Here is a 25,260-nt window from a genome sequence, read left to right on the forward strand (position 1 = left end):
CTCTTGGGTTAGTGTTCTGGTTTTTGAAGCAGCTGGTTATAATTGTTAAGCCCTTCCAAACTAAATTTTCATTTATTCCTTCATTAAAAATAACAAGTTATGAATGCATTTTTTCAATCTGACATGATGCCTTCAACATGATAGGTAAGAAGGCCACTTTTTCATTAAACTTTTAATTGGATTTCACTTAGTTTACATTAGAGATTGTTGTCAATTAGTCGCTATGGATAGTCAATACCAAATGTGCCAGATTTCGGCTCAGTCCACCAGCAAAGACTTATCATCAAGGCTACACGCTCTCTTGAATCACTTGATTTTTTGCTTTTGTTTTCAGCCATTAGCAATTACAATGACACAGTCGGTGGAACTTTTTTAGGCCGTCTACGCCAGTGGCCACCTCAAAGTCTCGATAAATTTTTTTTTTTTAATTTATAAAAAACATTATAAATTAAAAATCTAATAAAAAATAAATTATATCTTCCTACTAATTTGAAAGACTCAAAAATGCAATTGAAATCAATTAAATTGATTTTATGTTTTTAGTGTTTTAATTCAAACTGAATTTAATCAAATAAACTTAATCTCTATTGATTTGAGTAAAATATTACGTCATTTTATAAAACTGAGCGGATACTTTATTTTATATTATATTATTATCTTAAAAGAATGTGTTGTATTTAAATATTTTTTAAAATAAATATTTAAGTGATTTTTAATCATTTATATGTTAATTATTTTTCATTACAGTTTTAGTATTCGTCATATAAAAAATTTATGCAATTATTTAAATGGCATAAAAATCTAGTGTTTTACCAAAAAAATCTGTATTTGAAAAAAATTATATTTTTTAAAATAAGCATCTTAAAAATATCAACTTGTTTAAACTGAAAAAAATCAAGATGTTCTTTTATGAGCTTGGTTTGAATTTTGTGGGAAAATTTGTTAAAACTCCCCCTGTATATATACTACATAAGTTAGTGCCTCTAAAACTCATAAAAGAAAACAAGCTAACGAAAGGATTGCATAAGCAGTAATGCTATTTATCTAATTCGAAGGCTATTGTCAAATTTGAATTGTTGAAGCAAAGATTCATATTAGACGAAAAACAAAATGGTTATGCCCCAAATTTCTTCTGACAGCTTCAAACCATAACTATGTCAATAGTTGAGATTTGATTTGACAGTAGACCACAAAAATACCAGAAAATAACACAACTACATTTGAAAATAAAAGGACAATTATTGCTCATGAGCCATGACAAAATGCTAATACAAAATAACACTACTACATTTGAACTACATCCTTGCCTCCATTATTTTCAGAACAATAAAATTTCCCAAAATCAAAATAATTGATACCAATTAGAGAACAACAGTTCCTTAGATGTAGAACATGAGGATAACTTGAAATAGGAAGTCAAAAACACACAATGAAGTTTAACTGGATTAATCCAATACGGCAAATGAACAAAAACTGTTTCGGAAAATTACCATTTTTCTTGGTATTTTCCATGAACTTGCATGAAATAAAAATAAAGATAAAAACCAAACCTCCCTCTAATGGTAAGATATGTCATTTTCCACTGGCCTCTGTATTTTCTAACCCGAAACGACGTTTGAACTTGGCAATCTGTCCTAAACTCTCGGCCATTTGACGCTTAGCACGGAAGTGGTAGACTTTACCAACAGGGTGTATCTTTGTCATCATCACATGCATCAATCTACCAGTTTGAGTAACATAAGTCATCCATTGCTTCTGTGGGTGCACACCTTTCTTCATTTCCTAGCAAATTGAAATTCCATCACCATCACACACATTTTATCAAACACTTAGTAGGCCATCACAAGTTACAATATTTTGCTGCAACAAAAACCAACTTCCAATACCAAAAGCAAACAAACTAGGTAAATGCACCCACCTGAGAAAGTAAAACACCACCCAAGTCCCCAGGCAAACGCAAAACACCCAAAACAAAAACAAGAAAAAATTACTTCAAATTTCACATGCACATTCACGTGACAGACCCATCATCATTCATCACTGTTCAATTCAATCCCAAAAACAACAGAACTCATACAGATCCATCATCATCGCATCAACCAATCTCAAGGTAAAGACAAAAAATCGAAAAAACGTCCTTACCTAGTAACGGTGGAGGAAAACAAGTGACAAACTCTGAGAACGACGAAAGGACGACAGTGGATTCCGGAGATGGTGTCGGAGACGGCGCGCGATTATTTGCTCGGCAGCGAGAGCGAGAGATAACGGAGGAAGTTGAGAGAGAACTATCTTTGTCTAGGGTGTGTGGTTGGTTTGTTAATATGTAATTATATGTCAGGGATTTTAGTATAATGTCATTTCCAAAAATTAATTAGACTTTGGTCCTTAAAAAAACAAAACACCCTAGACATATTAGTTCTCGACAATAAAAATATATTATTTTTTAATGTTTGATAAATTAAACTGAGACAATTTAATTTTTGAATCAGAATATTTTATATAATCTAATAGAAAATTAACAACGTGTATCATTATCTCATTAATGTCAGATTCTTATGTGACTTTTAACAAAATATAAAATAACTATTTTGACGTTTGATGACTACCAAAAAAATGAGTAACATCTATTGTATAGAGATTTTTTAGTGATTCTATTGAAAAATTTCTACTACCATTTTCTCGTTTTTGTTTTTTCTTCATGTTTTTGTTTTCAGATTACGGTTTTGTTTATTTTCTTTTGGAACATTATATAACAAGTAGTCCGATCCATAGTCTAATTAGTTCAAAAATGAATAATTTTTTTGACAAATAACATATTCCAATTGATTTTTATGAGCGGCTAAAAATGGTCTTTTTGTCAAGGATCAATCTGTCCCGTGTATTTTATGTGTAGACCAAAATGCCCCTTCCCTAAAAAAAATATATTTTCTTTTCCTAGGTGGGCCCCTCTTTTCTTTTAACGATTTTTCAATATACCCGCCGGAACGGTTACTACGCTACTAGTTACGAATAAAGTGAATGGGCATCATTATCATCATCATCATCATCATCAATTTTTGTTGTTGTGATTAAAACGCAAACTTGAATAGAATAAAAGGAAGGAAAATTTGATTCGAAGATCGTTGGTAATTTTTGTGGGTGGAATTGAATTGATTTTGAATTGAGAAAAAATGGGAAGAGGAAAATTCAAGAGCAAGCCCACCGGCCGCCGCCACTTTTCCACCCACGAAGACATCCGTAAGCCCCCTCCAAATTTTCCTTCATCTCCTTTATGCTAAATCCAATCACTTTTTCTTGCAAATTTTGGTTTTTAGATAAATGTCATTCTTTTAATGCTTTTTTGTTTTTGTAGTTATAGAATAGTGTGGCTTGTGGATAAAGGTTCTGCATGTGAAGATTATACTTATTGGAGGTTTTTAGATCTACGAGACTTCCAGCTTGAAAACATCTTTTAATATCTATTTATGTTTGAATTTAGTTCAAATTATTGTTCATATTGTGTGGAGTTATTACCACCGGGTATGCACAGTATTTGGGTATGCACAGTGTTTGTTTGTAACACCAACACTTTTGACGAAACACGTGTTCTCATGTCCGACACATGTTAGTGTCAAACAAACATTGGCACAACACCTAAATCACATTTAATTTATTTATATTCTCAAATTATTATGGTGTCAATGTGTTAGATCGTGTTTGTATTAGTATCTGTGTTTCCTAAGTTATAAACTTTATAGTACCAAGTTTGGAACTCATAAAATGAATCTTGTGTGGAGTTGTTTTTTGAGTTTTGTACCTTTGTGTTGGTTTTTCTTTCTTTTTTTGAAGCTACAAAAGTTGGAATAGAAGTAAGTTAGGACCTTAGAGGAACATGAGAAATTATATACTTTTGTGGTGTAGTGGAAAAGGTAACTGCAATTTGCTGAGATTGGTGCTTTTCTGTATATGGTTTCAGTAAATTTCCATTTAGGCTATGTCGGAGGAAAAACCGAACTCTCTCCTTGTTAGAATATTTAACTTATAGATGCATGTGTCATGTTGATGGGTTTAGTAGGTATCACTAACAGAAAAGAGCATAATCCTTAAACACCATGTTTGCTGATACAACTTATGTTAAGAAAGAGATGTTAACTATTTCATAATTCAATTATATTGGGGAGAAATGGCTTGGATTGTTGACGTGCAACTCCGAAATCAGATAGGGACTGGACACCGGTTATTTAACCAGTTCTAGAAAGTGACAGTAGATCCTACAAATTTTAGTTTACGCGTGTTAGTAGGTTTGACATAAAAATGTTGTTAAATAGTAGCTATACTGCCGTATTGGAATTTAAACTATCACTATTATTCCATGATATGATATTTAATACAATAGCGACAATAGTGGCGCTATCGCACTCTTGCGTAGGAGAATTTGAACGAACCACTATTTTTCTGTGATTCAAGATTGACAACACTATGACAAAGGAAAATGTGGGAATGTGATTGTGTAGTGCCAGTATTTGTTCAACCCTGTGAGTGCTTTGATTAAGATTATTTCAGTTATGCTTTCACTTTCTAATATCTCTAGAGTCTGTGGTAGTTACGTATTGACAATTCCATGTTTGTTATTGTGTTGTAACTTCTACTTAGCATTCACCATAGTCCATACGTCTGGTCTAGTATCAAAATAATATGTGGAGGGATTAGTTAAATTATAATCCAACTCTCTAACTTTGAAACTTATCCGAAGTAAAGTTTCTTATTAATGCTTAAACCCTTTTGGCTCCCTTCTCCTCTAAAGAAAACAAAACAGAAAAGTGACACTTCTTAATCATAGAAATAACCTCTGAAAACTTTATGTTTCTTTTGACTATTGCAGTTGCTGGAACCTCTAGCCGTCCTCGATCTTTTAGACAGGTTTCCTTCTGAATCCTTTCTTCTTCCCCCTTTTGCTCCTGCTCCTCAAACATGTATGCGATCTCCTCTAACAAATGATGTTTTTGTTAATATTATCTATAATAAATTAATTTGTATATGTTCAACATATGTTCAACATATGCGATCTCCTCTTCCCAACCTTATTAGAAAGAAGCTGAGAATGAAGCTGAAGAACCTAAGGAAGAATCTGGGGATGAATCTGGTGAAGAAGCCGATGAAGATACTAGAGTTAGTATCCCACAGTTTTTTTGTTTCTATGGTGTGCTCCCATCAATATGAAACTGACTGTCTTGTTGCTACTTAATGTATACAGAAGAATAAAGGAACTCAAGGGATTATTGAGATTGAAAATCCTAACTTGGTAAAGCCAAAGAACTTGAAAGCTAGAGACGTTGATGTGAGTTTAACTTTTCATTGTTGGCCATTACATAGACATTTTCATAGGAGTTTGGAAGAATAATGTTATTTTCGCGTGGATGCAGGTTGAAAAGACAACTGAACTTTCAAGGCGTGAAAGGTTTGCTACTTTTAATTTGCTCTTTTAAAAGGGGCCGTGCAAATACAATCATGCACGCTCTCATATTGGGGAAACATTGAAAAGTGGATATTTTATATCAACATGTTTTCTGAATTTCTTCAAAATTTCTCTCCTGTTTTCAGAGAAGAGATAGAGAAACAGAGAGCTCATGAACGCTATATGAGGCTGCAAGAGCAAGGAAAAACTGAACAAGCAAAGAAAGATTTAGGTACCAGTAGCTTTTGAAATTGTCTGTTTTTATATGCTTCTTCTACGCCTTTTATTTATTTTCACTCAGACATTTGATATTTTATAACATAATATGTAAACTATTGATTGATTGTCACAAAGCATAAGCTGTATGAGTTAAACCAAAATCAACAACCTTTGCTAGGAAAAGCTTTCCTTCAATGATTAATGTTTAATTTCTTTTTTGACTTGGTGTGCAGAACGATTAGCTCTTATACGTCAGCAAAGGGCAGAAGCTGCTAAAAAGCGTGATGAAGAGAAAGCTGGTAAGTTCTAAAACACTGTTATGCTTTTTCTATTCAAGCATCCAAAAGCTTGAAACTGATAATTGGATAAATCTATTTCAGCCAAAGAGCAAAAGAAGACTGAAGCACGCAAGTGAATGTCGTGTGGCCGAACCTTACTTGAATTAGTAGGCTGAATATATTCTCTCACTACTCTTAAATATTGTGTCCGTTTAATGGCTCTTACGGTGTTACCATTCCAAGTTGGTAATATGTAATGCAATTATTCCAGTCGAGCATCATGTGGCTTGAAATCTTGATTAAATAAACACTTTTCTTCACATCGAGCCGGGGGATAGTTTAGAATTTTTTTACCCCTGGACACCCTCCATTTAGCACTGCAAAATTTTGGGAAAGTGGGGGGTGTTCTAATTTATAAAATTGCATTCTCATATTTGTTTTCATCATGATGGTGAAAGTTTTGGTTCTATTGGGAGTATTATATGTGCTTAGCTTTTCTATGTGTTTGTTGCTATTTGTTATTTGCTATCTTGACAAGTTTCTTCACTAAGGTCATTTTCTGTTTTTTTATTCTTCTTGTGTAACCAGTGATGAACATGCAATATTACAGGTCTTGCATTTTTAAGTGGATTTTATTTATCTTACAATATGACAGTGAAATACTAGTAATGTGATTTGTCAAACATAAGATTGAAGCGAAGTACATGAAATAAAGATATATTTAGGGTGTGATAAGCTATAGAAGACATACTCAAGATTAAAGGAAATTGTTTTTGAACATCTATAAGATTTGTATGGTTGTATAGAATTAAATGTCGAACGATTAAAAGCTACCAACAAAGTAAATCCAGTGTTGCTTAGATTAAAATATTACATTGAATTAGTAATTATACAAGATAAGATTAGAAATAGAATCATAAGAACATATTAGGACAATTTTTGTGATAGAGAATTTGGTTACATTTTGTCTAGGTGGTTTCAATATGTATAGAGAATAATTGTAGAAGCTTTAGTAAGAAAAGTATATAAGATGGAGAATAGCTCAAAAGTCAAAATTCGGAGGGTGATTAAGAAAAACTAGAAGTCAAACCATTGAAAGAAATGCAGAAATAAATGGTTTGTTTTTAAATCATAATATATAACAGTTTTATACTATGGATTGATCCATGTTTCAATCCCACGTAACCATATTTGGTTTGATGATGTTTGTTTTTAAACGATGCATTTTCCTTACAATTACAGAGTCCAATTTTAAAAATTACATTATCTTTGCCAATTAAACTTCATTTTTAGTCTTTTTTTTTTCTTACTCTTTTTGAACTATTTATTTACTTAATCTTTTCAGAATTCTGTTCTTAGTCCTTGATCTTAACTTTATCTAATTAAGGGAGTATCTCAAGAAAAGACATGCGATCGCTATTAATGTATCCAATCCAATGAATCTGAGGCTGCTTGTTAATGGCCATATAATTATTTACTGACTTGTAAACCTTGTTTCTTCTTCTAGCATTTTATCCTTTTGTTTTCCTTCTCTTTTAGCATATTTCTATTAGACTTTTATCATTGAACAATATAGAATTTGAACCTCACTATCAACACTGACTACATTTTTTTCTTTATTTTTTTGTAGCCCTCAACTTATTATTTCTTTTAACCTTTGGCATTAGCCTCTATCTCTTTAGGAGGACATCTATCTAGGCCCTAATCTAGTGCCATGTGGTTATTTTAGGAAAGAAGTTACAGTTGTTGTCATATAGGTATAAGAGTGGACATTCTCTACATCTATAGTTTTCTGTGACTATAAAAGTGCAAATTTTTTAATTCATAAGCATGTGCTTCATGAAGTTGGAACTCTTGTTCATTGTGAAAAGGTACTAAATAAAAAACTCACAGTTGTCCATGTTCCAAACCTATGATTAGTGAGGCTGATTAGTTAACCAAGCAAAGCCTCTATCACCAATTAAATATCTTCATATCAGAAACAAGCTCAATGTGTTAGATAGATCCCTTAATTATTTTCCTCACCTACCTTGAGCTTGTGGAGGTGTATGGCTATAGAACTGCTAATTGGATGATGTGGTCCAATAATACTAGTATATGGTTTGTTAGAGTTTTTTATGCAAATTATAAAGTTTTAGAATGTCTCCATTTTCCCTTTGCATTGATTGTACTCACATGTGTGTGTACTTGTGTGAGAATCCATGCATTTCCCATTTTGTACTTGTGTTAGAATAATGAGGAATACCAATATGGTTGTGACTGTTATGTTGAGAGATAATAATCATTCTCTAGAGAGTTTTTATCCATATATTTCTAAAATTTAAAAAGTACTTTCATATCATAAATAATCCATTAGGATGCATTAGTTGAATTAATCAAAAAGGTCTCAATATTTTTACCAATAACAATGGTCTACATGTTATGATCAACATTATGATTAGAAAAATCCCCGTTAGAAGTATTCAAGTTATTTACATTAATTATGCCCTCAATATCATCCCTTATAAAATCAAAGAAAACATTTTACATGCATAAAAACTAAACTCACATATTTTGCATGGACTAAAAAGATATCTGATCCTAAAAAATATTTATAAATATCAAGTATTATTAATTTTATAACATAACCTTGTTTCTGATCAATCAAGCTGCAAATATTTTTTCAGAAATATTATTAGTAGGTTTGACCCCATCATTTTTTGAACAAGAATTAGTGCGACCATCAATAAATAAAATAGCTACTTGGAGTAAGAATTCACATAACAACTTGGAGTTAGAGTTCACATCTTAGATTCTTAGTATTATGTTTTAATTTTTTTCCCCAGCCATCCAATAAGGAATTAGATAAAAGTCAATGTTCCCACTTCCCATTTTCTTTCGTGAAGTTCCAACTCTGTTGTTATTGGGAGATTTTAATTATTAGTAGTAATGTATAATAATAACAATATAATTTAATTAAATATATGGCATTATAGAATATTGTCGACATTATCAATTATCATTAGAGAATATTGATAATTTACGGCAAATATATTGTTTATATACAAATCATATATTTTTCAATACTTGATATTGTAAGATGATATCAACTTAATCTCTCACGATATTAATATTTTAAATAATCTCTAAAATTGCTCAAAAAATTTGTTGATATTTACTGAGACTATAATAATATTAAGTTAATAAAGTCTAGGATGTATTTGTAAGTATGTAATGTGGATATATTTGATAACAACTTAACAAGAGTGTAATAACACTTGATTTTCTTAAAACTAAAAAGTGTAGTTTTTATTTAAATTATAGTGAGCTACCGTTATGCCAAAATCACCGTACATGAATCCAAACATGCATAAAAGAAATTGTAATCCTTGTTCATCTACAAAAGGAAATTCGTTTTCTAGTAAAACAAATTATTGTTTCTTTGTTTTTGTCTTGTAGAAAACTTTATGTCTCCTTTGTATCCACTTCGGTTGCCGCTCCAATTTAATCTAAATACAAATATAAAAGCCTGTCCAAACAAACTATGCAAATGTTTAATATCTCAAATGAAAATCCAACACTTTTTATTATGTGTATTCCTCGTTGACAGTTGTGCATAATACAAATTAATACAATATTATATTTGGGACGGCAAGCTAGATGGTCAATTGTATAATTTTCATTTTGTCGTGGTACAAATAGCACAAACAGATTTCTTAATCAAAGCATGACACTGTTCATATATGGAAATTAATCTAATAATTACAATAATGCTTTATGTTTTCTCCTAAAAAATGATATTAATCTCTCTTGTTAATTTCACCTTGAGTTAACTATTAAAATAATACCTTGTTTATTAGGTAGTTGTTGATTCCTTCCAAGTTCCAACACTTAAAACTTTATCTTCTAGCATTTTTCTTTGGAATGTTTCAACAACAACAAAAAAAAAGGAAGACATCAGAATTAAAATATACTAATAATCACTAACCACGATTGTTGATAGCCATTTCTAGTTGGAATATATTGATTATGTTGGTTATAGTTGGTGGCTCTGTAGTGGCAATATATTTTTAATTTTGGAATTAAAACTCATACTAATTCTAAAAGTTGAAAATTGAATGTAAAAGGCATTGACTTAGTAAAATGCATTAGTTAGCATGCCATGTCTTGAAACGCGTCTGCTCTACAATTTTCAGTTGAATTATTTTCTTTTCTTGTTAAAAGATTGTACACTATGGTTTCTCTTTAATTATTTCATAATCTTCTTGTTATACACATTGGTTAAAAGTTTTCATATTTGATTATTGGTTCAGTATCAGAAAAGTATTTTGAGTAATGGAACAACAACTTAAAGTTTTTCCTATTCTAGTGCTGCTTCTTTTCCAGGTTTTGCTTGTTGCAGCACAGACAGACAGTGGAGATTGTAAGTTACTAATTTAAATTCAACTTTTGTGATTGTGTTTGGAGTTTGATGTATATTCATCACATCTATTGTTTATATAATTCTTTCATATATCAACAAAATAAGCAAGGAAATAATATTGTGCTTTTCCACCCCTTCCTTTCTTAGTATAATTAGTATTGAATGGTAGGGAAGTGTCTCATATGATCTACAGTCTCAGAATGGTATATAAAAATGTTTTATATTGCTCCTCTCCTAAGTAAAAGTCCGTCCTCACGACTGAGATGGTGACTATTGTTTCTATCAATATCGATGATGCGCTCAAAAAATAAGAAAAACAATTAGTGCTCAAAATTCAATTTGTGTTTATTTTCTCTTGTTTTTGTCGAATAAACATTGATAAAGGTCTTGTCTCATCCCTACAAGACCCTGAATTTCTACTTGACGAATCATTGAAATTTTGACCATTTGTCCTCCTAACAATTTCCTAGTTATAGTAACTAATAAGGAGGTACATCATAAATTACACCCAAAAAAATCATATAGGTATGAAGTTAAAATTAGGTTATGTACTGTTTTCAACTCAATATCATGAATGTGAGAATCTATGCTTGTCCATCTAAGTTTGGAAAGTGTTTGTGGATTAAAGATATATTCTTCTACCATTAACATTCAAAATTAAAATTTTGTTTGCTAATAAAAATTTGGCAGTTGACCTATTTATATATAATTAACCAATGTACAAACCTATAGCACTTCAATGTCAACTATGTGATTTGACATAGTTGAATTAATCATTCACCTTATCTCCAAAATTAAAATCAGATTTTGTAAAAAGATCTAGTATTAGGTTTTCTTTTTTGTTACTTATTAAATTTATAAAATATCATCATAAATTGACTATATAAATTGTACTGATGCAGTTACTGCTCTTTCATCTCTGATACAATCCTGGAAAAACAAACCATCAGATTGGGTGGGTTCTGATCCATGTGGAAGTGATTGGGATGGAATTCGTTGCACAAATTCAAGAATCACCGAATTGTTAGATCATGGTTTCTTTGCTCCATTCAAATTGTTTCTTACTTTCTATTTTCTATTTTTTGTAAAAAAAATTGAATCTCAAAAGAGTGCTGCTATCTTTTTCAGGAAACTACCTGGCTTGAATTTGGTGGGTCAACTGTCTTCAGCAATTCAGTCCTTATCTGAACTTGATACATTGTACATTTTCTACTTCTCATCTGAATTAAATAGATTTAATTTGCTCCATAATGCATAGTTCAACTGGCAAATGCCGATATTGTTAGGCTGAACATTATGTCTCGGGTTCGAATCTAGGACAATGGAGTTGTGTGTATGAGTTTCAGGTGGTGTTTACCACTCCGTCAACACACAAAAAAAAAAATAGATTTAATTTGTTCATTAGTCTGAAATTCTTCTTCTAATAAACCCTAAGATGCTTAAATGTTTCTCAACATATTATTTGTTAAATAAAGACTCTCTAAAGTGACCTTGACTCTAAAAATGAATAAACGTATTTATAAGGTTTGAAAAAAAAAGGTTTGTGAATATGTTCTGGACATCGAGGTTTTTGATGTCTCTGTGACTACGATTGGGACTGCTGCATGGACCGTATTTAACTGAAATTCTTCATATAGAGACTGCTGCATCGACCGTATTTAACTGGAATTCTTCATAGTATTAAGGATTGCGACGTGACCGCCACTGTGATTTAAAACTCTGGCTATATGTTGTACTTGTGATTTAATCTAAAGTGGACTATAATCTTAATACACTTTATGATTTAAAGGTGGATACATACCTCCTTATTTACTTTAGAAGAGTCTTGTTCTAATTTGGCATTTGAGTCATATAATGATTATTGATGTGTAAAAGTTGCTAAAAATAATTTCCTTTAACTGAATTCATCCTTAGGTAGGACATTTTATTTTCACTATGTTATTGTTGGTTGCAATATTTAGTTGTTGCTAAACTAATGACATGTTGTTTTTGTTCATATAGGGATCTTTCATACAACACAGGCATCACAGGAACAATTCCACGAGAAATTGGGAATCTGAAGAACCTCAATTCCCTGTAAGAGGGGAAATTTATTTCCTAATAAATAATTTAAATATAAACTGATTTTTTTTCTATTGAACTACTTCTATCTAATATTTTTCACCTTAGAAAATTTAGCATGCTTTTTGATATGTTCCCTTTTAACTGTTTTTTCAGGGCATTGGTTGGTTGTGGATTCATTGGTCCTATTCCAGATTCAATAGGATCCTTAAAGAAGCTGACCTTTTTGTAAGGACTCCAACTTAATAATTCTGATACTACATTGCACACACAAGAACTATTAAAAGTCCAATTTATTACAATGTAATAAAGTGTGTACCTTTCATATCATGTTCACATCCGGAAATTATCTTTACTTAATCTTGAAGCTCAATGTTTTATCTTTAGACTAATATATGATAAATTATGCTTGAGAATGTGTGCATGTAACACGTGCTTAAGCAAACATTATTTGAAGTTCATTTAGATAACACATTTTTTTATAGACAGGTGTTAGTTATTATGTTACTATTTTCTCCTTCATTTAGATAACGCATTTATGAATCACTTATCACCTTATTGTTTTTCATGCAGAGCACTGAATTCAAATAAATTAAACGGAAATATTCCACGCTCTCTTGGCAATCTATCCAACCTTGATTGGCTAGATCTTGCTGATAACCAGCTGGAAGGACCTATTCCTGTCTCTAATGATCAAGGACAACCAGGTCTTGACATGCTCCTTAAGGCCCAGCATTTGTATGTCTACTCTTCTTTTCATTTTCCAATTAATATTACTATACGAAAACATTTCATTTCACTGAATATCTAATATTATGTCTACTTCTTGCAGTCATTTGGGGAACAATAAACTCTCAGGTCCAATACCACCAACACTTTTTAACTCTAGCATGATTCTAGAACATGTGTAAGCTTCATAAATCTTTTAGTATTTATTTTCTGAAATTTCATAACTTCTTGAAGTCATAAGCTTTTTAAACATTAGTTAGTTATTCTTATAAGTTGAAATTAGCTTCTGTATATCAAAACATTCTGTTTAACTTTTTCATAAACACCTTAAACTTATTTTCTAAATGCATAACCATTGACTTATTTTATAAACTTCACATTGATCCTAGCTTATATTATTTTTGTCAGGCTTTTCGACAACAATCAATTAAATGGCAGTATTCCTAGCACTCTGAGTAGTCTTGTGAACACATTGGAAGTGGTGTAAGTATATTGTGGCCACTGTCTTAGTGATTTCTCTTACACTCACACAATTTATGTTATCTCTGAATTTCTTTGGCTAATTGAACATTTTCTCTTGAATGCAGGCGTTTTGATAGGAATAAATTAAGCGGGAGAGTGCCTTCTAACTTGAACAATCTTGAAAAACTTAGCGAGATGTAAGAAAATCAAAGAAACATGAGATGTTAAGATTCATATTTATCACTAACTTTTTGATCCATTTTGCTGAAAGAAGGTATTGAATATATTTTTGCAGCTATTTATCTCACAATGAACTGAATGGCTCTCTGCCAAATCTTAATGGAATGAATAGTCTCACCTACGTGTAAGTAGTATAATAGTGACATTCTGTTATATTGTACTTATTGCATTGAATTTTAGGAGGTCAATACTTAATTGCAATCACATAATCTAGAAGAAATACTTAATTTCATGCAACAACTATATGTAAAACATAGGCATATAATTTATGCATTATTATACAATGATTTTAATCTGCATATTTTTATGAAAAATTCTATCTGCAGGGATCTGAGTGACAATAACTTCAATTCTTCTGATATTCCTTCATGGGTTTCTAGTTTGAAAGATCTGACAACAGTGTATGTTGCTCCGTCTTTCTCACATTAGACCTGTTTTTTTGGTTATCTTTATATTTAGAACTTATTTCAAGAAGCTTTCCACGAAAATCAGCTTATGCATAATTGCTTATAATATAGTATAAGCTCTCATTCTATATCTGCTCATTAAATAATCTAAATAGGAAGTGATGGTTATGAATATGAAGTGAATTTACTGAAATGTTCTAACAGGATACTGAAGGACAACCAGCTCAGTGGCACATTAAATCTCAGCAGTGGCTATAGCAGTAGTCTGCAACTCATTGATTTGCAGAATAATGATTTGACCAATCTTGAGTTGGGAAACCAAAAATTGAATTTTGACTTGAGGTAAATTTCATTATATATGATGATATCATTTTTCTTTTTTAAAAAAATAAAATAAAATCTACAGATATTTGCATGGACTCAAACTACTAGACGTTGGCTTTTCTTCTGAGAAAGTTATCTAATGTCTTTGCAGACTTGCTCAAAACAAAATTTGTCTTGAAAATGGAGCTTCTGAAAAGAGTTACTGCAAAATTCCCCAAACCATTCCCTCATATTCAACACCAACAAATGGTTGCTCACCTCCTTCATGCAGTGACAATCAGATTGCCAGCCCCAACTGTAAATGTGCATTTCCTTATATTGGAAATCTATCATCCAGAGCTTTTAGTTTCTCAAACTATAGTAACACAAGTTACTACAAGGAAATTGAGCAGTCCCTGATGGATGCTTTTCGAAAACAAAAAATTGCGGTGGATTCAGTTTCTCTTAGTAATCCTATCAAGATTTCATCTACTGATAATTTTCAGTTGACTCTTAATATCTTCCCGTTTCAAACCGACCGTTTCAATTCAACTGGAGTTTCAACTACTGCTTTTGTGCTTAGTAACCAAATTTACAAGCCTCCGGAATTTTTCTCCCCTTACTTCTTCATTGGTGCTAACTATGAATATTATGGAGGTGACTTTCAGTGTTTCATTATGAACTACAAATGCTGAATTATTTATTTGTGTGTTCTGTATTATTTCTCCTCTCTGACTATCATTTCTATGTCACTCAGGAGAACCTAAAGGATCAAAGTCATCACATACTGGGGCTATAGTTGGTGCAGTACTTGCTGTGTTGGTCTTTCTTGTACTGGCAGTTCTTGCAGGGATGTATGTCGTTCGCCAAAAAAGAAGAGCAACAAGATCTTCCGAGGGGAACCCTTTTGGTTAGAAATTATTACTCCACTTGGCCTAATTTATACTTAACAAGGGATTTTTCAGGTAGTGTTTTTTTAATTGGTTCAATGTCGTTTTAATTAAATGCAGTAAACTGGGAACAGAACAAGAGTAGTGGAGCTGCTCCTCAGTTGAAAGGAGCAAGATGGTTTTCTTTTGATGAGATAAGGAAATACACCAACAATTTTGCAGAAGCCAACACTATTGGATCAGGAGGTTATGGACAGGTTTTTATTAATAACTTCATACGACTACCCTTTTCCTTTCTCTATTCCAGAACACCATATTCCCTTAACGTTCCTAAGGACATGTTTGGATTGGTGGAATGAAAAAAAGCTTATGCTTGGACCGGTGGTATCCTTTCCATCACATTCCACCACTGCCTTCACTTTTATTCAATCTTAATGTCTTTTCATATGTAAAGAACTTCATAGAAACATCCACCACAAGTATTTTCCGAAATTATTCTCTTTTTGTTTACTGGAAAATCTAATTAGTCCTCCTCATTTACAAGGTTTACCAAGGTGCTCTTCCTGGCGGCGAATTGGTTGCAATCAAAAGAGCTGGAAAAGAATCGATGCAGGGAGCTGTTGAGTTTAAAACTGAGATTGAACTTCTATCAAGGGTTCATCATAAGAATCTCGTTAGTCTTGTCGGATTCTGTTACGAGAAAGGCGAACAGATGCTGGTCTATGAGTATGTTCCAAATGGCACTTTAATGGATAGTCTTTCAGGTACTTCAATTTCTTCAACACTCTTCATAGACTCAAATATTGATAAGCTTTTACAGCAAGCAGTTCAAGGACCTGTCTAATAAAGCAAAATTCTGCAAGTTGCCTATGTCAAGCACATTTGTTAATTACTTTTCTTTATTTGACTTTGTCACTGCAGGAAAGTCTGGGATCTGGATGGACTGGATAAGGAGGCTCAAAGTTACATTGGGTGCCGCCAGGGGTCTGACCTATCTACATGAACTTGCTAACCCACCAATCATACACAGAGACATAAAATCAAGCAATATCCTACTTGATAATCACCTCATTGCAAAAGTTGCTGATTTTGGTCTCTCCAAACTTCTTGTTGATAGTGAAAGGGGCCATGTTACTACTCAAGTCAAAGGGACAATGGTTTGTATTATATACATTTCACTTTTAAAACTTTGAACACATGAAATCAGCTTTTGCTATGCTGCTATGCAATCAAACTAGTATCTCTAAGAAAAAATTAAGTAGTTTTGAGGATACTTGCAAGGCAAGCAAACATAACTTTAACCTTTCTCTATGAATTGCTTGGATTAAAAAGAGCCTTAAAGATGTTGAACAAAGTTTCTCTTTTATAAAGCTGAAGTTAAATCATATTTTTACAAATGGTAGCTAATGAAAATATGTTTCATTTTATTCTATCTAGGGATACTTGGATCCTGAATATTACATGACCCAACAATTGACTGAAAAGAGTGATGTATATAGCTTTGGTGTGCTAATGCTGGAACTAGCAACAGCAAGAAAGCCAATAGAGCAAGGAAAATATATTGTAAGAGAAGTAATGAGAGTAATGGATACATCAAAAGAATTATACAACCTTCATTCCATTCTAGATCAAAGTATACTCATAGGGACAAGACCAAAAGGTTTAGAAAGGTATGTGGAACTTGCATTGAGGTGTGTCAAAGAATATGCAGCTGATAGGCCTACAATGGCTGAGGCTGCGAAAGAGATTGAGAGCATAATTGAGCTTGTTGGAGTGAACCCAAATTCTGAATCAGCTTCAACAACAGAAACTTATGAGGAAGCAGGTGTAGGGGATGCCAAACATCCTTATGCGAATGACGATGAATTTGAATATAGTGGAATCTTTCCATCAATAAGGGTAGAACCTCAATGAGTTTCCATCCTTATGTTTCCATAGGCTGTGCTTTACAAAAATTCATTCTCTGTATAAAATGATGAGGTTTCAACCCAAGTTGATTGGTTTTCATAGAATGGGAAGTGCATTGTTAACATTAACAATGGATTTGTCTGAATAGAAGTAGAAAAATGTATTCAAGATTGTACTTTAGTCATGAAAATATTCTTGTGAATTTTTGAATTGTTTGTAATATATTGGAATTTGAACATTGAAATTTCAAAAGACAGAATGGATATATTTATTTTCTCTTATTTCTTCATAAACAACAACTCATTAACTCACTTTACAGGTTTATAATAATAATATTAATGACAGACAAATAAATGAATGATTTTATTTGCACGTACATAACAAAGCAAGAGGGTGATGATTCAGAATCTGATATACTCCCATTTTTCATCTTCAACATTTTTCTCTTATTCACCTCTTAAGTTGGACTAATGAAGTTAACCACATTTATCAGGAAACCAACTTCCGTGTTGACACACTAGCGTTTAGAGGTCATGATGTAGATTTATCTTTGGTTATGCTGAGGACTCCTCTTGCTAATACTAGTTTACTTCTCAATAAAGACTTAAAAGGAACCGATTATTCTAGAGTCGGTTTTTGGAGTTTTTTTTTTCTTTTTATATAAAAAAAAGAAAAAAATTTAAATTTTTAAATACCATACAAAATTCTAAAATTAATTAACACAAATGTTTCTTTTAATCATTTTATTGATGTGAAATATCCATGGACTTTTATCAAAGACTAATCTCTAAGAATCTGATCGTCTATTTTTAATAAAATCTCGTTTCAAATATGTTATTCTTTTACAATCACAAAACTTGAACTCCTGACATTGATTAGTCTAGTTTCATTTGGACAGCCGAACACCAATTTTGTTGTGACGGATTATTTTTATATAATTTTAAAGTTTTATTTTCACAAGAAATATACATATATATTATTTTCAATCTTTGATAAGGTTGTGATTGTAATTTGCATATGAAGTGAGTCTCACAGAAAAAGCAAAGAATCCGTGCAGTGCAGAGGTGCTTCCATTTCCATTTCCAGCATGAGTGAGAGTGAGACTAACCCCAAAACCAAAACCAAAACCACTCTTCCACCTTCTTCTTCTTCCTCCTCCCATGGCGATCATGGCTCAACCAAATATTCAACCCACAAGAGCCATATCAACCCACCAGAGACATCGATTCCCGATGCCGCAACTCTGAGAGATCAATGGAAATACGCAATCAGACAGTACAGTAAATGGTACTCTCACGCTTGGGGTACTGCCATTCTTGCTGGAACTGCTTTCTTTGCCCTTGGTTGGTTTATCAAAGGAGAAAACCCCATACCCTCTTTCAACTCCAACAATAACAACTCTTCTTCCTCTCACGGTGATAACAAGGACAAACCTTCCCAACCCCATTGATGCAATTTTTCTACTGTTCTCTTCCCGCTGCTTCATTCTCTTCTTCTGGGTCAGTTTCATTCTTCTCCTTTTTTGGGTTTTTTTATTTTTATTTTAAATTGTTGTCCGTAATTATAGACAGGACTTGAATTGGGGTGTTGGGTGTCTGAAAAACTGTTAAAGTTTGCATTTTTATATGTTTCGGTCATTGAATTTTATGTATAGATGGATAAAACAGCTTCTGGTAAATGTTTGAGAAAGTGAGATTGTGAAGTAGGTTTGCTTGTTGGAACTAGTCAATATGAAGAACTTGAAGATGAAAAAGTGTCTGCTTTTTTATGGGTGTGTAACTGTTGTTTTACTTCCTTTGGTGTTATTATCTTTTGTTGTTAGATTTTGTATTTGGAACTTCTCACATGGCTTGTGAGTTATGAAGGGTTCTGATTTTGAAATTCAATTATATAATGTTGTTTTTGTTTATATATGTAAAATAGGGTAAACTAGGAAAAGGTTGGTTCAATTGTGAGTCTATTATGAGCCTAACCTTTGGATACTACTACAAACACCATAACATCATTATATAGAAATACTCTTGGAGAACTGCATGCTTAGGCTATGCTTGATTGGAAACTAAATGGGCGGCTAAAGAAATGATTGTGACATAGCATAGTAAAGTCTAAACACTTCCATCCTATCCCCCATTCCACTCCAAAATGGTTATTTTTCTGAAATGTATAATTGTTATTCCTTTTGATGCGTTAATTAAATGATCGTGTAGTATGCCATGTGTGTGACCGTGGCCTTTTGAAATCTTCTCAACTTCCTGTGTTGGGTTTATTGCATACATGTAGTTTTGGTTCTTTTCTTATCCTGTGTTATAGGGAGTTAATCAGTTACCAAGTGTAATGTTTCATCATATTAAATTTCTTTGCTGGGAGCCTTGGGCTGGCTGCATATTGCTTGTTTTGTTGCATTCTTTTGTTAAGTGGAATTGGAACCTTTCTAGGTATAGCTCTTGTTTTCATTTGTTTATTTTTTAATTTCACGTAACAAGGGTCATCAGTTTTATGATCAATATACCATATGGGTATTTGAAGTCACTTAGCATATCTGTGCGTGATTGACTTTTTTATGTTGTTGCAATTATAGGGTTTTAGATTAAAAAAATAGGTCGAGAAAATAATAACTGCTATTTGATATGATTGATGATTCTAATTTGATACAAAAAGGCCATACCCTAACCACTATTTATGTTATTACAAAACTCCAAATTCTAATTCTAATTAAATAGGGAAACAAATCATGATAACGTGATAACTCCAATTTCAAATCTATTGTAGGCATCCTTGTATTTTCAAGAGACTGATTTCACGACTTCAATTTGTGACTCACTCGTCACATAACAACAGCTCTAGTGGCGGAGTTTGACATAATTTTATGAGGGCCAAAAAGATACATACATATAATAAAACTATTTATAGCAATTATCTTACAAAATGAATATTAGCTCAACCGTTTTTCCATGGTTCGAATCCTCTGTTTTGACACTGCGCCAATCTGTAAATTGTTTATATAGGTCAAGTACTTTTGCCAAAGTTCCCACCGAATGTACTTATAAATTTAATTTAATGTATTTACAGTCTATTTGAAAATGATTGTCAAATTCAGGTTAGAAGCCTGGACTATAGTATAGTGAATAAGTTTAGATTGATAAAACAATGATGCCTAAGTAGTGGAAAATTGTCAGAAGAATTGGTTTGAGTTCATCTTACTATATCATTCATGTTTGTTTGATTAAATTACATTCTTTATTTATTCCTTTAATTAAATTGCAGGCGACTGCCAAATTGGAATGAAGTCACATAAGAGCTGGTTTTTGGTGACAGTGCCCTGAAGCCTGAAGTGAAGGGTCACCTTGATTGCAATGGATCTATGGAAGTTTAAGGCCTTTTTGTATTGAAAAAACTAAATACTATGTTTTTATTCTGTTATCACTTTTAGTTACAAGATGCTACTACTTTATATTCACTGTGTTTTTTGCTTTTTAAGTTTTGTACAGAAAATTGTAATAACAATAAAAGTTGTTTTCACTGTTTATATGACTTTATTTGAAAAGTGTATTTTTGTAAATAAAAACGAAGATAGAGAGCATATTATCGAGATAAATAAGCCCTTATTGTTCGTAATAGCTTCTCGTGACACAGTTGTTACAATGTCGTTTTTCTTGTAGTAGTTCTTGTAGCTGCTTTGATGTGGTTGCAACTTGCAAGACAAAAGAATGTAGATATGTATGCAAAAGCTGTCACAACAAGCAATTTATGAGTGATTATGATCTAGTTTAGTTTCGTTTCACGTTCAGTACTAAACTGAATTGACAATCATCAGTACCAAGCTTTTGAATACAGCAAAAGAAAAATTATTTTTTTTCTCATATAATATACATAAAATCTTCTGTTTTTGGAGTTGCTTTTAAAAATATGCTGTTTTATTCCTATAAATAGAACATTTTGAGTTAAGTAACAAATCTAAGTCTAAAAAGACTCAGTAAAAAGCTAATTTTACCACACTGTGCTTCGTAACTTCTAAAAACAAATTACTGCTTCCACATTCATGCAATGTAAAACAAGAAGAAAAAAATTTACATGGTAAGAATATGATGCTTAGACACGAACAAACAAAATGAAGAAGCCTTTGAAATAATTTATAACTTTCAGCAAATACTTTTTCCAGCAAATAGTGTAAAACAAGAAAAATTAAAATGATGTTACACTAAGGATTAATGCTGAAATTGACTTTTGTACCTCAACTTTTTGAAAAACTCACTTACTTTTCCCAACCAAATACTTATCTCAGCTAAAAATGCTGATATACAACAAAGAACAAACTAATCCAAACGAGTCATTGTAAATATTCAATAAACCTGAAATTAGATAAATGAACTTCTTCAACAGAGACAAGAACAAAACAAAATTAAAGAGCATGTTTCCTAAACATCTAACTAATATTGAACAAATTTTTCTACGCCGAAAGCTCAGAGTGATGCTCTTTAGAGTTTAGACAATCATTTTCACGCTGTAAGGGCGTAAGACTGATCTCTACATCGATATAAACAAGGCATAGAGGTTTACAGTAAAAATACAGAAACTTTTATTGTAAACTCAAGCAGAGCAACATCCAGATTTCTTCACAGCCGATACATCATCCCGAGATCCAACATCAATTGTCTGTCCTTTTGGTAGTGCTGCTGGATCATCACCAATCTCAAGGGCTTTCTTGCTCACAACACGGTAGATCTGCGTCAGCACTTCAGTGAAGGCATTTTCGACATTCATGGACTCGAGGGCAGAAGTTTCCATGAAAAATGTGTTCTCTCTTTCAGCGAAAGCCGTTGCATCTTCAGTTGAAACTGCTCGCAAATGACGCAAGTCTGCTTTGTTCCCAACAAGCATCACCACAATGTTGGCATCTGTGTGGTCTCTCAGCTCCTTCAACCATCTCTCCACATTTTCAAATGTAACATGGCGTGTAACATCATACACTAGTAAAGCACCAACAGCTCCTCTATAATATGCACTTGTAATTGCTCGGTACCTTTAGAAAAAAGTAAACTAAGATGTATCATTCATGTCAAGTCAATAAAATACAGCATTGAAAATAATTAATCATATGGAAGACAAAATTTGGCGAAGATTTTTGCTGGGATTATTAATCCACAAGGCTATCAAGTTCCATTACAGAATATCCACATTCATCTGACATTCAACTATAGGCCTCATACAACAAAGTTCAGACATTAGTGATGAGTAATGATAATAACACCCTACCTACCAAGGGAGGTTTTGTTATAGTAATTAGGGCAATACTAGTTCCAGTCATGATTTAACCTTTTCTATTTCTTAGTACTAACATAGCATATGATCAAACAACCATCGAGGAATCCTAATTCCTAAATGTTCATCGTGATGCTACAACATGATAATAATATTAAAATTTTCCATACATCAACCTTGACATGAGGGGGGAAATCTTCACAGATTTAGCAACACAAGAATTCAAATTATTACAACTATAATCTTCAAGGCAAGGCATTTTAATATAACAGCTAACAAGCCAAATTCAAGCTCCGGTCAAATAAGAGTAAACCATACCAGCAAAAGGGAGCATATTAATATTACATGTTACAAACTGAAGACATTAGTAACCTTGGCAAGCAAGACTAGCCAAGTAATAGCTTCAAATATTGTTACCAGCAACTTCAACGGCCTTTTAAAAGATGCAATAGAACACGACAAAAGAACAATCTGTGTATGTGAATTCCATAGTCAACAAGAAATAAATGCATAAATGCTAGGATCTATAAGTCAATTTGAAACAAGAAATGCATTGAGGAATTGAGGTCCACAATTAATACAGAAACACAATGACAGCAGAAAACACAATTCAAATTTCTGTCATACAATAATTATAATCAAATTCCCAAGAGAATGTTTGGTGGACACACAAATTGACATCCGACACCGAATGTTAACATTTTCCCTTTTCCAAATACAAGGGTGTCAAATAACAATGCATAAAAGCTTGTAATGCATATTCTAAGCTATCAGCATAAAGGGTGCAGAAAAGCCTCATACCCATCACAATCAAATCAAGGACATTCATACATAAGAAGAAAAAATCCAAAAAAAAATCACATTGAACAATGGCTACTAAACTACCTAATCAAAATGCAATAAACAAAATCAAAGCATGAAAGAGATAACAATATAGATTAAGAAAAAAATGCTAACCTTTCCTGGCCAGCAGTATCCCAAATCTGAGCCTTGACAACCTTATCATCAACCCTAATGCTTCTGGTTGCAAATTCAACACCAATGGTGGATTTTGATTCAAGGCTAAATTCATTCTTGGTGAATCTAGACAAAAGGTTGGATTTTCCAACACCAGAATCACCAATCAGAACAACCTTGAACAGATAATCATAATCATCATCAGCTCTGTATGCCCCCATTTGCCCCCACACACACCCTTTTTTTCTATGTGGTGTTTGGCTAGAGAGAGAATCAAAGATTGGATGAAGAAAAACAAAAGATTTTGATGAGTTTGTTATGTATGAGATTCAAATGGTTTGATGAGATTTGAATGTATTAATAATAATCAAAGAAACATTGTTTTTGTTTTTCCAGATTTGGAATAATAACGTAATAAGAAGAAGAAGAAAAAAAAAACAACGAGAGAGAAGCTAATAATTGAATGAAACAGCAATGTTATGTGGGAAGAGGTTTTTACTTGGCAAATTGTTTTGTTTTGGGGAATGGTTGCAAATGGCAATCATGACCTAAAATGACAAACAATTTCTCCTTTCCCTTTTTTAAATAATAATAATAAACATTTTTTCTGCCAAAATAAATAATAATAAATAATAATAATAATAACAATAATAATAATAATAATATACACTTTTCCATTCTTTTCTATTGGCTACACTGACAAATCCCTTTTTTTTTTTTTTAAATTGCTTCAAAACAAAAATATTTAGTTATGTTTCCCTTTTTTTTTTTTTGAAAAAACAATATGTAATTCTGTTTGGTAAAATGGATATGATAACCAATAGTAAATGATTTTATAGTGGATTGCTGATAATTTAACTGATAGTCTTGTAAAAGAAAAGTTAATTGATAGTGTTGTAAAAAACAGTCGATTGATAGTGGATAAAAAAAAAGCTAAGACAAAAAAAAAACTGATTGAGTTTTAAGTGTTAATAAATTAACGGTTGAATAAGATGATAAATATAAAACTATATAAAAATAATAATTTTAATTATTTTTAATTAACATAATAGGGATAAAATATGATAAAAATATTTACTATAATATAAGTTATAAATTTTAAATTACCTAAAATTGCATCTCAAAATACAATAAAAGCCAAATAACTCTTCTTTTATCATACAAGTTTATAAATTATAAGTTATCCACTATGAGTGGTTAAATCTCGATAAATAGAGTCTTAATTCATTTTAAAAATTATCATATATACCAAGGTTTTTTATTTAATTTTTTAAAACATTTATTCTTTTTATCACATATTTTATCACTGTAACATATTTTTAACTTTATTTTTTTAAAGAATACTTTAATGATATATAAAATAAAATAATACAATTTAATTGACTTATGCAATTGATATATCCGGAAAATAAAGCTTCAAATTAAGCGGTGAAGAAATTTATAGACATTTTTAAATTAATAGAACTATAATTTTAGATTATAAAAGAGAGAGCTTACAAAGAGAATTTTAATATTTTGATTTTAAATCTTCAATTATTTTTGCATTTTAATCTATTTGTGGTTGTAGTGTTAATTGTGCCCGAACCAAAGTAAAACCGGCAGTATATTAACACTACCAACAATTAGATTGGACTGGGCCCAACAATTGCAATAAATTATCCATCAATTATAATAGAAGTGTATATGGTATTTTGTAATTTTAATATATTTG

The 25,260-nt window shown here is 31.9% G+C and overlaps 5 protein-coding genes across 5 annotated transcripts; 3 read left to right on the plus strand and 2 right to left on the minus strand.

Annotated features, from left to right (window-relative positions):
• Window positions 1-1,332: 1,332 nt before the first annotated feature.
• LOC101488453 (uncharacterized) lies at window positions 1,333-2,284 on the minus strand. The gene is made up of 2 exons (XM_012717995.3): window positions 2,143-2,284; window positions 1,333-1,782 (listed from the first exon to the last, which is right to left on the minus strand). Exon 2 carries the CDS (start codon window positions 1,777-1,779, stop codon window positions 1,573-1,575), a length of 207 nt encoding a protein of 68 aa, XP_012573449.1. The 5' UTR covers window positions 1,780-1,782; window positions 2,143-2,284; the 3' UTR covers window positions 1,333-1,572.
• A 721-nt stretch (window positions 2,285-3,005) lies between these two features.
• LOC101488789 (uncharacterized) lies at window positions 3,006-6,429 on the plus strand. Its single transcript, XM_004485795.4, has 8 exons — window positions 3,006-3,237; window positions 4,862-4,899; window positions 5,068-5,148; window positions 5,234-5,317; window positions 5,403-5,437; window positions 5,581-5,666; window positions 5,887-5,952; window positions 6,034-6,429. Exons 1-8 carry the CDS (start codon window positions 3,171-3,173, stop codon window positions 6,066-6,068), a joined length of 492 nt encoding a protein of 163 aa, XP_004485852.1. The 5' UTR covers window positions 3,006-3,170; the 3' UTR covers window positions 6,069-6,429.
• Window positions 6,430-9,865: 3,436 nt separating this feature from the next.
• Window positions 9,866-17,614, plus strand: LOC101489119 (leucine-rich repeat receptor protein kinase HPCA1-like). Its single transcript, XM_004485796.4, has 18 exons — window positions 9,866-10,333; window positions 11,236-11,356; window positions 11,462-11,533; window positions 12,335-12,409; window positions 12,551-12,622; window positions 12,968-13,132; window positions 13,227-13,301; window positions 13,532-13,606; window positions 13,711-13,782; window positions 13,881-13,949; window positions 14,152-14,226; window positions 14,437-14,574; window positions 14,708-15,192; window positions 15,293-15,445; window positions 15,546-15,682; window positions 15,970-16,189; window positions 16,347-16,582; window positions 16,863-17,614. The coding sequence occupies exons 1-18, from the start codon at window positions 10,246-10,248 to the stop codon at window positions 17,337-17,339; spliced, it is 2,805 nt and encodes a 934-aa protein (XP_004485853.1). The 5' UTR covers window positions 9,866-10,245; the 3' UTR covers window positions 17,340-17,614.
• Window positions 17,615-18,204: 590 nt separating this feature from the next.
• Window positions 18,205-20,859, plus strand: LOC101489452 (uncharacterized). The gene is made up of 2 exons (XM_004485797.4): window positions 18,205-18,832; window positions 20,598-20,859. Exon 1 carries the CDS (start codon window positions 18,421-18,423, stop codon window positions 18,781-18,783), a length of 363 nt encoding a protein of 120 aa, XP_004485854.1. The 5' UTR covers window positions 18,205-18,420; the 3' UTR covers window positions 18,784-18,832; window positions 20,598-20,859.
• An 811-nt stretch (window positions 20,860-21,670) lies between these two features.
• LOC101489774 (ras-related protein RABA1f-like) lies at window positions 21,671-24,097 on the minus strand. The gene is made up of 2 exons (XM_004485798.4): window positions 23,550-24,097; window positions 21,671-22,353 (listed from the first exon to the last, which is right to left on the minus strand). The coding sequence occupies exons 1-2, from the start codon at window positions 23,768-23,770 to the stop codon at window positions 21,921-21,923; spliced, it is 654 nt and encodes a 217-aa protein (XP_004485855.1). The 5' UTR covers window positions 23,771-24,097; the 3' UTR covers window positions 21,671-21,920.
• Window positions 24,098-25,260: the final 1,163 nt, after the last annotated feature.

This window comes from Cicer arietinum, chromosome 1 (genome assembly GCF_000331145.2).
Source record: "Cicer arietinum cultivar CDC Frontier isolate Library 1 chromosome 1, Cicar.CDCFrontier_v2.0, whole genome shotgun sequence".
NCBI lineage: Eukaryota > Viridiplantae > Streptophyta > Magnoliopsida > Fabales > Fabaceae > Cicer > Cicer arietinum.